The following is a 15,426-nucleotide window of genomic DNA, read 5'->3' as shown; positions in this document are numbered from 1 at the left end:
TGTGTATCACCAAAATAGAAAGATTTCCCATATCACACCTAAAAATGGTTGTTAGACGTACATACTAGCAATGGATGGGGACCTCTGGGATCTGGGATATTAAGTTACCTTCCCTGCTCAAAGCAGAAACTGAGGTTCATGGCAACCCCATACGTGGGCCTGAAAAGAACCATTGGCACTTTGGCTGATGTAGCCAATAATTGTAATTTTTTATGGTTTTCATGGTTTAACATCAGAAAACATGTCCTTACTCTGCACTGTTAGAAACGTTCACTCTTCCTTGGTGCTTCCGGCCACACCTCCACCTCCATGTTCAATGCACCATGAGAGAGATTCATGTGGAAATACGACTGAGCAACCATCCATGCTAGGCTCTTGCCGGCACTTGCTCCGTGCCGACCCCGGCCACCCATCAGCCCGCACCTTGCTTGTCCAGAGCCAGTCATGCTGTGCTCAGGTGAAGCTGAGATTTATGATTGAAATGCAGGCGATTTTGTAACTCTTATCTGTTGGGCAAAGGAGTTAATAATTCATGATGCATAACAGCATTCCTGGCCCAACGGCCCAGCAGGTTATGAAAAGATGTTTGAAACCAGCTGGGGTTACAGGAGACCTTCCTGAGCTGCACAAGGACTCATGCATATGGTGCTCTGTGCACCCCAGGCTCCCATGACACTGGGAAAGCTGTGGGTTCTTGGGGACAAGGCTTCGGGAACGGGGTTATCGTGGTGAGGGATCATGTCTTAGAGCAATTGTGTTTTGGACATTAGAATTTTGTGTCCTATAACTCAGGTTACACAGTCCTTTCCAGGTTTCTTTTAGGATCACAGGAATGACACCTTGAACATCTCTAGGCATGGACTGTACTGATGGGGCCGCTTTGCCCACCTCTGTGGATTTTGGCCAGCGTTCATCTTCTAGATGCTAAATGCAACATCACATGCTCTACATGTTGTTTTTTAGAGATCAGTAAACTGAAGTGGAACTGTGGGGGGGGTGTGGAGACATGCGGGACAGGTGCCTAATTTGTGCTGGGACAAGGCAGGGCTATCAGAGAGGAGGGAGAGACACCTCCCCTGGGGTGGAAGGTGGGTATGTCAGTTGAGTGAGAGAGGCTGGACATCCAGCGAAGGTTCAGCCATGAGCCCAAGCCAAAGTTCCGCCACGAGTCTGCCTGTTTGAACACGGCTGCTGTAGAAATTGGGTGTCTGAGGACGAGCAGCAGGGATGGCGAGAGATGGGGTTTCCTGGCTGGGAAGGGGCTACACCACAGAGGCCTGGTGGCCAGATCAAAATCTGGACACTGATCTAAGGTTCCCCAGGAATTCACTGAGGGCTCTGTGCTAGGAAGCCACTTGCACAGCTAAGCAATACTGCCAATGAGGGAAGATGGTTTGGGTGTGGGCCACAGAGAGAGGGTATGTGGCCTGGAAGTCAGGTAAGGGGCTGCTTACCCATGGGAGAAGGAATGATAGCCTGAGGAGGGAAGAGAAAAATGTAGATGATGTATACAGTGTTTGGTGAACAGAAGTGCAAGCTGATGAGTGTGTGCTATGGGGGGATGGAGAGGGACAGGTCATGATGACCCTCGGGATCTGGCTTGGACAGCTGGATAAGGGGTGGCATCAGCACTCAGTGGAACACTGAAGAAGCATGATGTTTGGAGGCACAGAGTCAAGAGGCTTAAATCTAAAGATATTTTGGAAATCATAGAAGTATAAAATCCTAAAGTTGAGAAGAATCTCAAGCATGACATCTATGGAAGTTTCCACCTCAAAGCAGGGATCTCTTTCTCACCATAGAGAAGAGAATCCTGCTCCTGCTTCTGTTCCATCTTTCAGGAATGAGACCCTTGCCCATTCACCAAATGCTTCATCAGTGTCCTCTTTTCCATCCAGATTTCTACCACGAATCTTCATATTTCCTGCTTTAGGTTTAGGCACACTTTATCCCCATACTCCAACAAGTACTCAGTGAATTCCCTTCATTGGCTCTCCTCTAGGCTAACGTCTGTTCTCTTAGCAGTTGTTTAGAGGTCAAGGCGTTAAGCACTATCTCAATCCTGATTGCCCTCCTCTGCACCAACTGTGGCCAACATCTTCCCTAAATACAGAAGGGACCTGGTCCATGCATGATATGTAGGATTCATAACCTCCCTTCCCAAAGAAACTGGTGCAGGCTAAGCTCACTTCATCTGTGTGTAAGCATCACCAGCATGCTGGACTTGTGGTTTCCACCAATCACAAGGGGGGGTTTTCCATTTTCCCAAGAAGCTCACCTTCTAGTTCTTGGCATGGAATCAGGTGTCCCCACTCAAATGCCAGAAGACCTAGCAGGAGAGAGTTTATGTGTGTCCTTTGAAAGACATTGGGCTCATTTCCAGCACTTCCTCCCAAATAGCAAAGGAGTGCTAACTGCACATAGAGTAGAAGGAACCCAAAGGTACCCATTCCTTTGACTCCTTGAGAGAAATAGGGATTGAGCTCCAGAGGATAACAAGTACTTAAGTTCCTGCAATGTATGAGGCTTTTGAAGGACTATATCAAGAGCTTTACCTGTATAACAAGAGAGGCCATGTGGCTTGTCAGGACCCAAGTTATTTGCCTTTAAATTGATGTCGGTCTTCATTTCGACATCATTGACAAAGTTGTAATGCATAACATTCCTTTGTGAGGATATTAACAAACTTGTTTTACCCATTCCTCATTTGATGGCCATGTAGGTTTCTACTTTTTGACTCTTATGAATAATGCTGATATAAACATGAATGTACAGGGTTTTGTGCACACCTGTGTTTTTGGTTCTCTTGGGCAGATACCTAGGAGCGGAATTGCTGGGTCAGGGGTGAGTTTGTGCTTAACTTCCAGATTGCTTTCCAAAGTACCATTTTATATTCTCAGCAGTGACGTAGAATGGTCCAAATCCTCCCCGTCCCTCCCTGTCCCTGTTATGATGTCTTTTTGATGAGAACCATTCCAGTGGGTGAGAAGTGGCATCTCGTTGTGGTTTTGATTTGAGCTTTCCTAATGACTAATGATGTCAAGCATGATTACATACGTGTATTTTCCATCAGGCCATCTTTTGTAAGGCATCTGTTCTTGATTACACACGTGTATTTTCTGTCTGGTCATCTTTTGTAAGGCATCTGTTCAGATCTTTTGACTCTTTGGACCCAGTTTTTAATTGGTTGTTCATTGCCCTTATTGTTAGATTTTTAAAAAGTTTTATCTATATTTTGGATATCCATCCTGTGTCAAATATGGATTTTGCAAAGACAGTCTTCAAGTCTGTGGCCTCTATTCTCATTCCCTTAAATTTTAATGAAGCCTGAATTATCGATTTTTTCTTTCATAGACCATATCTGAAAAGTCATTGCCATGCCCAAGGTCAGCTAGATTTTTCTCCTGCGTTCTCTTCTGGGAGTTTAACAGTTTGGTATTTTACAATTAGGTCTATGATCAAAGTTGAGTTAACTTGAAGTTCTTTTAATCTGTAATTGAAAAGCAGTTGACATATTGTATTAGTTTTAGGTGGACAATAGAGTGAGTCAGCCGTTACATACATTATGAAACACTCACCCTGAATGGTGTCATTGCCATGTGTCAGCACACAAACTTATTACGATATTATTGACTATATTCCCTCTGCTGTATTTTTCATCCCTGGCATTTATTTTATAACCAGAGTCTGTACCTCTCAATCCCATTCGCGTTTTGCCCTTCTCCCCTCCCCCGTCACCTGGCAACCACTAGTTTGTTCTCATATCTATGAATCTGTTTCTCTTTTCTGTTGTCTTTTGTTTGCTCATTTGTTTTTTTCAGATTCAACATTCAAATGAAATCATATGGTATTTGTCTTTCTCCATCTGACTTATTTCACTGAGCATAACACCTTCTAGGTCCATCCATGGTCCATCAAATAGCAAGATTTCGTGTCTTCTATGGCCTAACAGCCTACTGTTGTGTGTTTATAGACCACACCTCCTTGTCCACCCATCTGTTATGACTACTCCGGTTGCTTCCCTGTCTTGACTGTTGTAAATAATGCTTGCCATGAACAAAGGGTGCGTATCCTTTTGAATTCATGTTTTTGTTTTTCTTGGATAAATACCCAGAAGTGGAATTACTGGGTCATATGTCATTTCTATTCTTACTTTTTTGGGGAACTTCCATACTGTATTCGTAGTTGATGCACCAGTTTACATTCCCACCAACAGTGCACAAAGCTTCCCTTTTCACCACATTCTCTCTAACACTTGCTATTTCCTGTCTTTTTGATACTAACCATTCTGAGCAGAGTGAGATGAATTCTCATCATGGTTCTGATCTGCCTTTCCCTGATGATGAGTCATGAGCATCTTTTCATGTGTCTGTTGGCCATCTGGATGGCCTCTTGGGAAAACATCTGTCCAGATTCAGTGCTCATTATTTAATTTGTTATTTCTTTTTCTGATGCTGTGTTATATCCACTCTATATATTTTGGTTATTAAGCTCTTATCAGATATATCATTTGCAAATATCCTCTCTCATTTGAAAGGTTGCCTTTTTGTTTGTTGACGGGGCAAAACTTTCTGAGTTTGATGTAGTCTCAATAGTTTATTTTTGCTTTTGTTTCCCTTGCCTGAGGAGGCATATCTAGAAAAATATTGCTAAGGCTGATGGGCAAGGGTTTACTGCTTATGTTTGCTTCTAGGAGTTTTATGGTTTCAGGTCTCACATTTAGAGCCTTTAATACATTTTGAGTTTATTTTGTGTGTGGTGTAACTAAGTGGTCCAGTTCTGTTCTTTTGCATGTGGCCGTCCAGTTTTCCCAACATTCATTGAAGAGACTGTCTCTTCACCATTGTATATTCTTGCCTACTTTGCCATAGATTAACCATACAATTGTGGGTCTATTTCTGCACTCTCGCTTCTATGCCATGGGTCTCTGTGTCTCTTTTCGTGCCAGTACCATACTGTTTTGGTTACTGTAGCTTGGCAGTATAGTTTGAAATCCATAATTATACCTCTAGCTTTGTTCTTCTTTTTCAAGATTGTTTTGACTATTCATGGTCTTTTGTGGTTCCATATAAATTTTAGGATTTTTTTTGTTCTAGTTCTGTGGAAAGTACTATTGGCCTTTTGATAGGGACTGTATTCAATAGGTAGATTGCTTTGGGCAGCAGGACGTTTTAACAATACTAATTCTTCCAATCCATGAGCATAGCATGTCTTTCTGTTGGTTTGTGTCATCTCTGGTTTCTCTCATCAATATATTATAGTTTTCCAGGTACAGGTCTTCCACCCCCAAACACTCTTCTAGCCCCCGATGTCTCAGTTTGCTAATGCCCCATTTGTCAGAGCAGGTCCCATGCCCAACCCAGGTTGAAGAAGGCTAAGCCTCTCGGTGGGAGGATCTGCAGGTCCCACTGCAAGGACATGGAGGCCGGGAGGAGAACAGGTGCAGGTGGCCACCTTTGGCCTTTGCTAGCACTTTGACTCTGATCATGGATGAAACCAATCTTGCCTTATTTGTGAAAAAGCACACACAATTTTTTTTAAAGATTTTATTTATTTGACAGAGAGAGAGAGATCACAAGTAGAGAGAGAGAGAGGAGGAAGCAGGCTCCCTGCCTAGCAGAGAGCCTGATGTAGGACTCGATCCCAGGACCCTGAGATCATGACCTGAGCTGAAGGCAGAGGCTTAACCCACTGAGCCACCCAGGCAACCCCACAATTTTTTTTTGATAGAATTGCAGTGTGTAAAAAATCGATCTGCTGCCAGTATAGAACAATTGGTAGCATCTAGTGGGTTTCTTAGTATGCAGTGGGTACTGCATTAGGAAACATTCTCTACAGACCCAGCAGGTTTTGTCCATGGTCTCATTTTTCTCCCAAAGGCCCTGTCGGTACCATGTTTCACTGTAGCAGGTTAGCGCTAAGACTCACATTTTCTCCTGACCGAATGTGGGGAAAAGCCGGTGTATCTGTTTTCTTGCAGGTGTTTGCCCAGCTACTGTGAACATGGGGGCGAATGCTCCCAGTCCTGGGACACCTTCAGCTGTGACTGTGCACACACTGGATACACGGGCGCGACCTGCCATTCCTGTAAGCCTCACACCTTGCTGTCTCAATTTCCGTGCAGTTCCTTTTCCTTTCCGTGATTTGGTGTATATGTGTCTGTATCTGTGCAACCATGTGTTGGAAAACAACAAAACCAGTAGGTATTTTAGAGACTAATTTCTGTCTGGTTTGGTTATTTATTTTAGAGGTGGGGAGGGGCTGGGGGAGAGGGAGAGAGAGAATCCCAGCCCTGTATGGAGCCCAACATCAGATTCAATCTCATGACCCTGAGAACATGACCTGAGTTGAAATCAGGAGTCAGACACTTAACTAACTGAACCACCCAGGTGCCCTTGTCTGGTTTATTTTTAATCAGCTTTATTTCCTAGTGATGTTATGACAGCTTACAGAAATCCATGATAACAAATAGGACAGAAAAAATTAAATAAAATAGGAGGCAAAGGAAGATACGTATAGGAAGATAAAATATAACAAATAGTGAAAAAACAAGCCCCCCCCCAATACAAAAAGCAATCTGGATGGCATGGTGGTGCTACTTGTTCTGTTCCTTGGGTTGGACCCAACCTTGGTTCTCAAGTCCTGTCTGCCAAAGAGGACAAAGTACTGATGGTCAGTGTTTATAAAACTACACGGGAGAGTCTCCGGAGCAGCACAGGATGGGAAATACCATGGGGGGTTTCTAGATGTCAGCCAGAAGCCAGCCAAACGTTCAGGTTCCTTGCAGTCTTGATGCTCTTTGATGATGGTGGTGGTTTACACACTGGGGACTTACCACATGCCTGTGGGACCCTCACTCTGTCTAGTTCTGCACGTTTCAACTCCTTTAGAGTTGCCCTGGAAGGTAAGTGCTTTATTTTCCACACTGTGCGCTTGAGGAAAGACAGAGGTCAGCTCCTTTGACGTGGTGACACTGCTGCCAGCGAGGGCTCTCGAACACCTCTCCATCCCATTTCTTCCACCTTGAATACCAGGCTCTTTCCTGAAGAATTATTTTCTCAATTTCACAGCTAAGCACACTTTGTTGACCCCTAATTCATTACTACTAGAAGCTCATGACAGAGCCCTGAGATCCTCACTGCTTTCTAATTACTAGCTTTTGTTGTCTATGTTTTTATTCTACTTTTTCCTTTTTTGGTGTATCAGTGACATTTTTTTTAATTAATTTATTTTTATTCCAATTCCATTCATTAACATGTAGTGTATTATTAGTTTCAGAGGGAGAGGTCAGTGATTCATCTGTCTTCTGTAACACCTAGTGCCCATTCCATCCCATGCCCTCCTTAAAGCCCATCATCCAGTAACCCCATCCCCCTACCCCTTCCCCTCCAGCAACCCTCATTTGTTTTCATAAGGATCTCTTATGGTTTGTCTCTCTCTCTGATTCCGTCTTATATTTCCCTCCCTTCCCTTTTGCTCCCCTGTTTTGTTTCTTAAATTCCAATTTTGAGTGAGATCACATGATGGTTGTCTATCTCTGATTGACTTACTTCACTGAGCACAATACCCTCTAGTTCCATCCATGTTGTTGCACATGGCAAGATGTCATCCGTTCTGATGGCTGAGTAATATTCCATTGTATTTTCACATCACGTCTTCTTTGTCCGTTCATCCCTCAGTGGACGTCTGGGCTCTTTCCTTGGTTTGAATATGGTGGACATTGCTGCTATAAACATCGGGGCGCACGTGCCCCTTTGGATCACGACATTTGTGTCTTCCAGGCAAACACCCAGTAGTGGAATTGCTGGGTCTTAGGATAACTCTATTTTCAACTTTTTGAGGAACSTCCGTACTGTTTTCATGAGTGGCTGCCACCATTTCTGAGTCCCTTCTTTTGTAGCATGTCTTCCTTCTCTGGGCCTTTAGAGAGATAGCATGGCATGAAAATTCACCGAGCAAAGCATGGATTGTCCTGTATCTAACCTTAAGTGAACTGAACTCAAGGGAAGCAGGCATCATTGTTGGGATGAGAAGGCCCAGGCCCCAGCCCAGGGGTTTCTGCAGAGGAGCTAGGAGGCTCTGAAGACAAAGGGAGGTCACTCACCCCCTCAAAATCCCATAAGTTCAACCAGAGCAATTCTACCTGCATCTCTATTTACTATTATGGTGCCAGGTAAGAACTTGCCAAGGCAACTATTTGGAAGGAGCGGGCATCTGGGCAGTCTGAGGCTGAGTGACTGGTGTAGAGTTGTAGCTAGGAATGGGGTGACCTCCTACTTACAGTGTCTCCCCATCACATCGAGCAAGGTGTCCTACACAGACTTAATGACTAAGGCACAGTTGCTAAAGCGTTATCAGTAACTCTGATTTAAACATCACTCCAAACAACTCTGATTGAAAAAGTCCCAGGTGTTATAAAAAAGCGTCTTTCGCTCGTGGCCTTCATAATTTGATTTGGTCGAATGACTGAACTGACTTTATTCTGATTCTCTGTCTACCGAAGTGAAGGCAGGGTAGTTCCAAAGCCACAGGACGGGATCAGAGACCATCAGATTTTGGTGTAAGTGTCCAGCGAATGTGTCTGCACTCACACATACAGCAGGTGTCTTCCTAGTGTTTCCTTCTCTGCCTCTGGTCCCCAGGCAGGACCAGCCCCAACCCAAACGTAACCACCATTAGCACTTTGCGTCTGTCCCTCTGGACACTCTCCTAGGCAGTTACGAGCATATTATGTATTTGCAGAAACACAAACATGAGTGGGCAAACTGCCAGCACATCTGGGAAAGCAATCCATGTTGTCTCTGTGGCCATGAGTGGACGGTGGTGCTAGGTGTGTGACAGATGGGGGCCGATCTAATTTGACACACTGACACTCAGCCATAATTTATAAAAGAATGCAGTATTTTGCAAAATCCTGGGGCAGGCAGACATGACTTTGATCTTCTTCTGTGAGAAAGGAGAAAACCCCTCTGCCCTGGCTGCCCCGCTTCTCTCGGACTCTCTTTGCTCTTCAAAACAGGCAGAGATTTCAGAGTAGATAATCCAGCGAGCTTAGAATGGTGTCTGTCCTCCGCCCACGCTCGGACTCTCTGTCCCTGCTAGGGTCACTCCGCTCTGTGGCTCTGGCCTGGCCACTTGCGGGTCTGTGTTCATGGATGCCAGGTCTCAGCCTTAGGGGGGCTGAGGGACCCAGTCCGCATTGTCCTTGACTGACTGCCATTAGCCACTTCTCAGGTTTTCAAAGGGTCTTTCCTGTCAAGGAAATGAGTGAGACACGTGGGAGCTATTACTCAGTTGATTAGTCATTTAGACTTATTCTGAACATTGATTAAGTCCATCATCTACTGATGTTAGTCACTTGCCTTGTTATAGCAAAACATTTATTGCACGTATAAAAAATTCAACTAAGAATCGGGATATGTTGAAATTACTGAGAGATATTTCATGTGTGTGTGTGTATACATATATATATATGTAATTTTGACTTTCTATTTGCTTGAATAATCATTTGCAAAGCATTTCAGGAAATTTCCTTTTAAAACACACATTATAAATGGAGTGAAAGAGACTTGCTGATTTATAAAACTCCTCTGGAAAGTAATGCATTGCACAAGTAGATCATTTTAAGTAAACAGAGGATATAATTACTGAGTAATTTAATACATCGATGTGGTTATTAGATAATAACAGATCACTTAGGAGACGAAGCCAGTGTACTTCTGAGGCTTAAACATCATGGGGCAGAATCGAAGGAGATAGCGTGAGGCCAGTTACCGTGGTTTTGGAATGAATCTGTTGCTAGAGCAGGCGGGGTTCAGATACACATGGTGATAACCTCTTAAAATCTTTCACTCCAAGCTTCAGGGTCTTCATGCTGCCTGACTGACACAGGGGAACACTCCCCTGGAGAAACCATCCCGGAGAGCAAGGCAGAATGAGTATCACTGGGGAAAGCCTCCCATCACTAAGGACAGGGAGGGATCCGTCCCACTGCAGCCCTGTCTGAGACCCCTGTCCTTTGCAGCTCTGTTCGAGCAGTCCTGTGACGCCCACAGGCACAGAGGGGACTCCTCAGGGTTCTACTATATCGATTCAGACGGAAGTGGCCCGCTGGGACCTGCTCTTGTGTACTGCAACATGACAGGTACGCTAATGATACACTTTACTGTGCCCGTTAAGCTTGTGTGATTGGTTGCTGTGTGCAAAACCATGAGGCTTAGCTCCGTCGAGTAACGTGTGTGTTCCTGTGCAACTATGCATAAGCAATATTTCATTGTCCCTAGAAACCCATTTATATATGGCGGATGGATACAGGTGTGTTGTAGGCAAGTTCTGCAAAGGATCAGTGCGTGCACCGTGGTGAATGACTGCTGTCCGTGAACTGATGCAACTTCGAACGCCTCCGTGTGTGTGTGTGTGCGTGTGCGTGCATGTGCGTGCGTGGGTGGGTGCGTGTGTGCATGTGTGTGCGTGTGCGTGAGTGTGCGTGTGTATGTTTTGTGTTCCCTTCTGTGCTCACGTCACATTTCGCCTGCAGAAACAACCCTCCTTTACAAACTTCCCGTGCTACTCTAGTGGTGTGGACCTGGTGGGGACTTTGACAACCTTAGAGTCTGACCCTGCATAGTCTGAGACACTGGTCAGAAAAGTCAGCTGTAAATGGTTCTCAGGTAACCCTGACCTGGTTATAATTTGCTTTCTCTGCTCTGGCTACGTGTCACCCCGATAGGGTTGCAATTTCTGGATGGAAGGAGTCATTTATGGGGAATTGACAATGGCGGTTTGTGACAAGCTGGAAGTTCTGCTGTGGTTTCTACACCTACTCTCACTGCATACATAAAACCTGAGCATTTTGGTGATGGTGAATCTAGTGTTGATCTGAATTGGATCAATTATATCTTCCAGTCCCAAAACTACCCCCAACTTTGCATTGGATGGATGTATGACTGCTGGGGGCTTTGGGGCAAGCATCTTATCATAGAAACTGACCAAAACATTGCAACGGGATAGGAGGTAAATATATTGACTGACTTTGCTGAAAGGTATATGAAGTGTTAAGTATGTAAGGATCTTTCTAGATATCCTGGGCTCCAGTGGTTGTAACAAACAGGCCTTCAACTTACTCAATATCTGCTTTGTTTTCATGGCTCAAGTGAGTGCCAAGAACAGAGAAAGCTACATAAAGAGGCTGGCATCCCAGTAATACATTCTACTTTTATCAATCACATGCCTGATTATCACAGAAGTCTGCGACCTATTAAAGATTTTGATATATTTTGTCCTATAAGCAAAGTTACTTATACACTGAAAAATTTCGAGATCCTGAGAAAAGTGAAAATGATCCCAGCTGGCACATTGCAAAGATGAGTACGTTTTCAATGACTGAAGCTGTTTTCTTGGTAATTAACTGCTGGCAGGGTTGGCAAGGCCGAGGTCATATTTATTAAAAAAAAAGAAAAGATATTTGCTGCAAAGGGCATGACAGACAGCTAATGGCCTGATTGTCCGCAGTGTATGGTTATACGAAAGGAAAATAGTTTAATCATGCAAGTGGACACATGGTCCAGGCCTCACCAGGAAGCCTTCGTTGTGCGTATTTATAAAGTGCCTTTGGAATGTACTGCTGGCTCCTAGACACTTGTTTTTTTTTTTTTAATCATTTTTTTAAATTTATTTTCAGCATAACAGTATTCCTTGTTTTTGTACCACACCCAGTGCTCCACGCAATCCATGCCCTCTCTAATACCCACCACCTGGTTCCCCCAACCTCCCACCCCCCACCTCTTCAAACCCCTCAGATTGTTTTTCAGAGTCCACAGTCTCTCATGGTTCACCTCCCCTTCCAGTTTCCTCCAACTGCCTTCTCCTAACTCCCCTTGTCCTCCATGCTATTTGTTATGCTCCACAAATAAGTGAAACCATATAATAATTGACTCTCTCTGCTTGACTTATTTCACTCAGCATAATCCCTTCCAGTCCCGTCCATGTTGCTACAAAAGTTGGGGATTCATCCTTTCTGATGGAGGCATCATACTCCATAGTGTATATGGACCGCATCTTCCTTATCTATTCTAGACACTTGTTTTAATACGAATTTCATAACATCGCTGATGTGTTTGATGGCCTGTCATTGCGGCTGCCTTTTCAGAGTGAGCCCACTAGCAGAGGGAAGAGCAGTTACGTCAAAGTGTGAAGGGAAAGCAAGAGCAGATCTCAGGTTTTGATTCTGGGTAACACAAGAAACTATCTGATGACATATAAGCCAGGGTTTTGTTTGTTTGTTTGTTTTTTTATCCTCGAGGCAAGAAGGATTCTCTAAAACGTAAAATCTCTTGATCAGTTTATGTAAGAAGAAGGCCTCACCGACTGTCTCCTGAGGATGCGAATCACTTTCCTCCCAGGCGTGACTCAGAGAAATGTCCAAGTAGTGCCCCACACTGAGGAGTTGAAAAAACAGTGCCCCCCAACACGGAGCTCCTGTGTCCTCAGTACCCGCTCTGCGCTGGGCACGGCGGTCACCGCGGCAGGGAGCAGAGGAGAACACTCCCCGCCCCCGGTGTGCGGTGGGCAGGTCCGCGCAGAACCAGAGCCCTGAGAGCTGCTGCTGGAGCAGGTGGATGGTGCGCGGAGGCACGTGCTGTGACGCTGAATATGGTGGGGGCGGGGCGCACAGGCCATGGATGGGGGGAGGGGTCACAATTTTAAATAGAGCCATCCAGGGAAGCACTCAGTTTGAAAGTTAGGTTTGCTTCCAGAAAACCCCGAGTAAGCCTTCAAGCAGAGGGAGTGCGCTCCCAGGATCCTAATCTGTTGGACAGACGCAAGGGGAGGGACCCGAGGGGACCCTCGAGTCACGCCTCTGGAAAGTGACAGGTTCAGGACTCCCACTGGCAGAGTAGTTGGGGCCTTTGGCCACCAGGATGTGCCCGGCAGGAGCAAGGAGACCTGTTAGTGGGGATGGGGTGGAGCAGATGGGAATGGAGGAGGGGAGGGAGTCGGGGCCTAATCCATGGACCGAATGTGGCTGGAGGAAGACAGGCATCTGGAACGTCTTCCATGTTTGCATCTGAGCCCTGGAAGGAGGGTGCGGGTATTAGCAGACGGAGGAGGCGGGTCTGCAGAGGAGAGCAGGATCCCCACAGTGAACACCTGAGGTTTGGGTGGCCAGCTGTGTGAATAGTTCTTGGGGACCTACTGGTCATAAAAACAAGTGCAATGTGTCATCTGAAAGCCCGCTGGGTAGTTAGAATCTTCTCGGCAATATGAACTTCTAAAAACATTTTGGAGAGTGACTTTACACATTAATTGAACAGACCAGCAGGATCCCCTTTGCTTTGGGGTGGCTGGTGGACATTGTCCAGCATCTCACAGCAACATGGGGCATCTCTGGGTCTCCACACCCTTGTCCACTGTCCATGGAAGGGCAGCTCTGCTCTCAGCAGGATCGGGTTCTGCGGCAGCATCCCAGGAAAAGCTGTGTTTTTATGAAGCTCCCTGAGATTTTCCAATGTACATACAGATTCAGAGGCCGTGGCCACAGGGCTTGGATCTTTGGTTTCATTGGCACAGCCTATCCTGTGTCCACCAAAATTAAAATGGAAAGAGGGCAAAGGGCATCACAGAAAGGAGAAATAGAGCCAACGCAGCTGTAAAATTCTGGTGCCGCTGTTCATTTCTTGTCCAGGCCACGGTTCTGTTGCTCCGTTTGTAAAATTGGCTGTGGTGGAATTTAATGACCACTGCATCCACAAAGGCAGCAGAATCGCTCACATGCATTAGTATTGAAGGCATGGATTCTGTAAATTAAACATCTTCCAAACTCTCTAACTTAATCTTGGAAAGTCTTAGAGCTTTAAAGCACGCATGTGTGTGTCTGTGTGTGTAGGAATTCATGAATGTTGGGGTAATGATTTAATGATTGATATTGCTATACGTTTTATTATCAGATAACACTTAACAACCATGTACGCCTTCATATTACTTTGCAAATGACCAAGCAAAGTACAGATCATTGTATCACAAGACCTTTTGGGTAATTAAGTTTTTAGAAATTTTCTAGCTGCCTTTCATAAAAGAAAACCCCTAAGGTTAGTATATTCTTATTCTATGTGATGAATAAATGTCCTAAAGTTCCATGAGTTAGGGTTGAGCTGGAGCATGGAACACGCACACGTGCACACACACACACGTGCACGCACACACACTCGTGCACACATACGTGCACACATGCACACACACACGCGTGCGCATGCACACACACACATACATCCTGCTTTGTTAGAAAGACTGTGGGGAGGATTTCCAAATAATGCTAATGCCAAGAGTTTTTATGAAACTCAAAGCCATAAGGAAAGCGCCGTGCTAAAGACCGAGAAATGCAGAGGCCAACTCAAAGACGACAAATAATTCCAGAAGCTACACTGCGAAGTTTTTAATCAAAAGTTTAAAACAATCCAAGGTGATCCAGGAAGGACCCAGAGTTACAGTCCCATGAGGTTCCCCAACAGATCTCGTTGTGATGGTGGAAGAACTAAGATCCTGGCCTCCTTCTCCCGGGAGGGAAGTATTTCGGCTGCAAGGTCACCTTCTCCATGAAGCTACCATGCCTGTGGACAATGAAGTATTCTTTAATTATTATAAACAAATACTCACACTTGGAGAAATATGCAAAAAACAAAATTTTAAAGCAATGGCTACAAGTATATACTTGGTAACAGCCTTCCAAACTCTGGTGCCAAAATATACTCTGAATATACTCTGTATAAATTTTAGTAGCTTTAGTATAAAAGCAACCAAAACAAACAAACAAACAAACAAAAAACTATTTTGAAGGGACTGCTTATGTAATTTGTTAACAGATCGATTCCCTTCTTAGGCAGAAGAGACAGAGGCTCTGTTGATGGCGGGATGAGAAACGTGAGCTCGATGGCTCTGCCCTCGGGGACAGTGGGGCCATCCGTGCCCCATGGAAATCCCCCGCAATTGTCCTCTGATGTGGACCTAGTTGTCCTCCAAACACTGGTTCCCAGACACGGCACCGTGGAAACACTTGTCTCAGGGAGGAGATGGCATGAAGGCAGAGCTATGACTCTGCATCGGATTCGTAAGAGTTGGCAGGGGCTCGGGGAACACGCCGAGGGTGCGGTCGGCTGCACACCTGCCCGTTGCCCCGCTCGGATCCTGATTCATCGACTCAGTGTGTCAGTGACCCAGCACTTACCACGGGCTCTGTCACGCTTGTGCTGACTGAGCCACCGTGTTCTTAAACAGCCTCCTCCTTCCCATGACAGAAATTGCGAGTGGCCTCCAGCCAGTCAGCTGCTTTACATACTCTCCCGTTAATTTCAAAAGGAAATTCTCTGGGGAATGGGCACCTGTCAAGGCATCTGCTGTGCTTTTTATGTTGGTGGATTTGTATGGATTTTC

The 15,426-nt window shown here is 45.2% G+C and overlaps 1 protein-coding gene across 1 annotated transcript in view; it reads left to right on the top strand.

Moving 5' to 3' along the window:
* The window catches only part of LOC116862612 (contactin-associated protein-like 3), a gene marked incomplete at its 5' end in the record, with an annotated part of 58,438 nt that overhangs the window by 21,200 nt on the left and 21,812 nt on the right, over positions 1-15,426 (top strand). The window contains 3 exons of the mRNA XM_032849970.1: positions 5,880-5,910; positions 5,981-6,087; positions 10,025-10,144. Of these exons, the coding sequence (XP_032705861.1) occupies positions 5,880-5,910; positions 5,981-6,087; positions 10,025-10,144 (258 nt within the window). The remainder of the gene's footprint in view (positions 1-5,879; positions 5,911-5,980; positions 6,088-10,024; positions 10,145-15,426) is intronic.

Source organism: Lontra canadensis, unplaced genomic scaffold (genome assembly GCF_010015895.1).
Source record: "Lontra canadensis isolate GAN:19392208 unplaced genomic scaffold, GSC_riverotter_1.0 scaffold275, whole genome shotgun sequence".
NCBI lineage: Eukaryota > Metazoa > Chordata > Mammalia > Carnivora > Mustelidae > Lontra > Lontra canadensis.
This window is presented reverse-complemented; position numbering and strand designations above follow the sequence as displayed.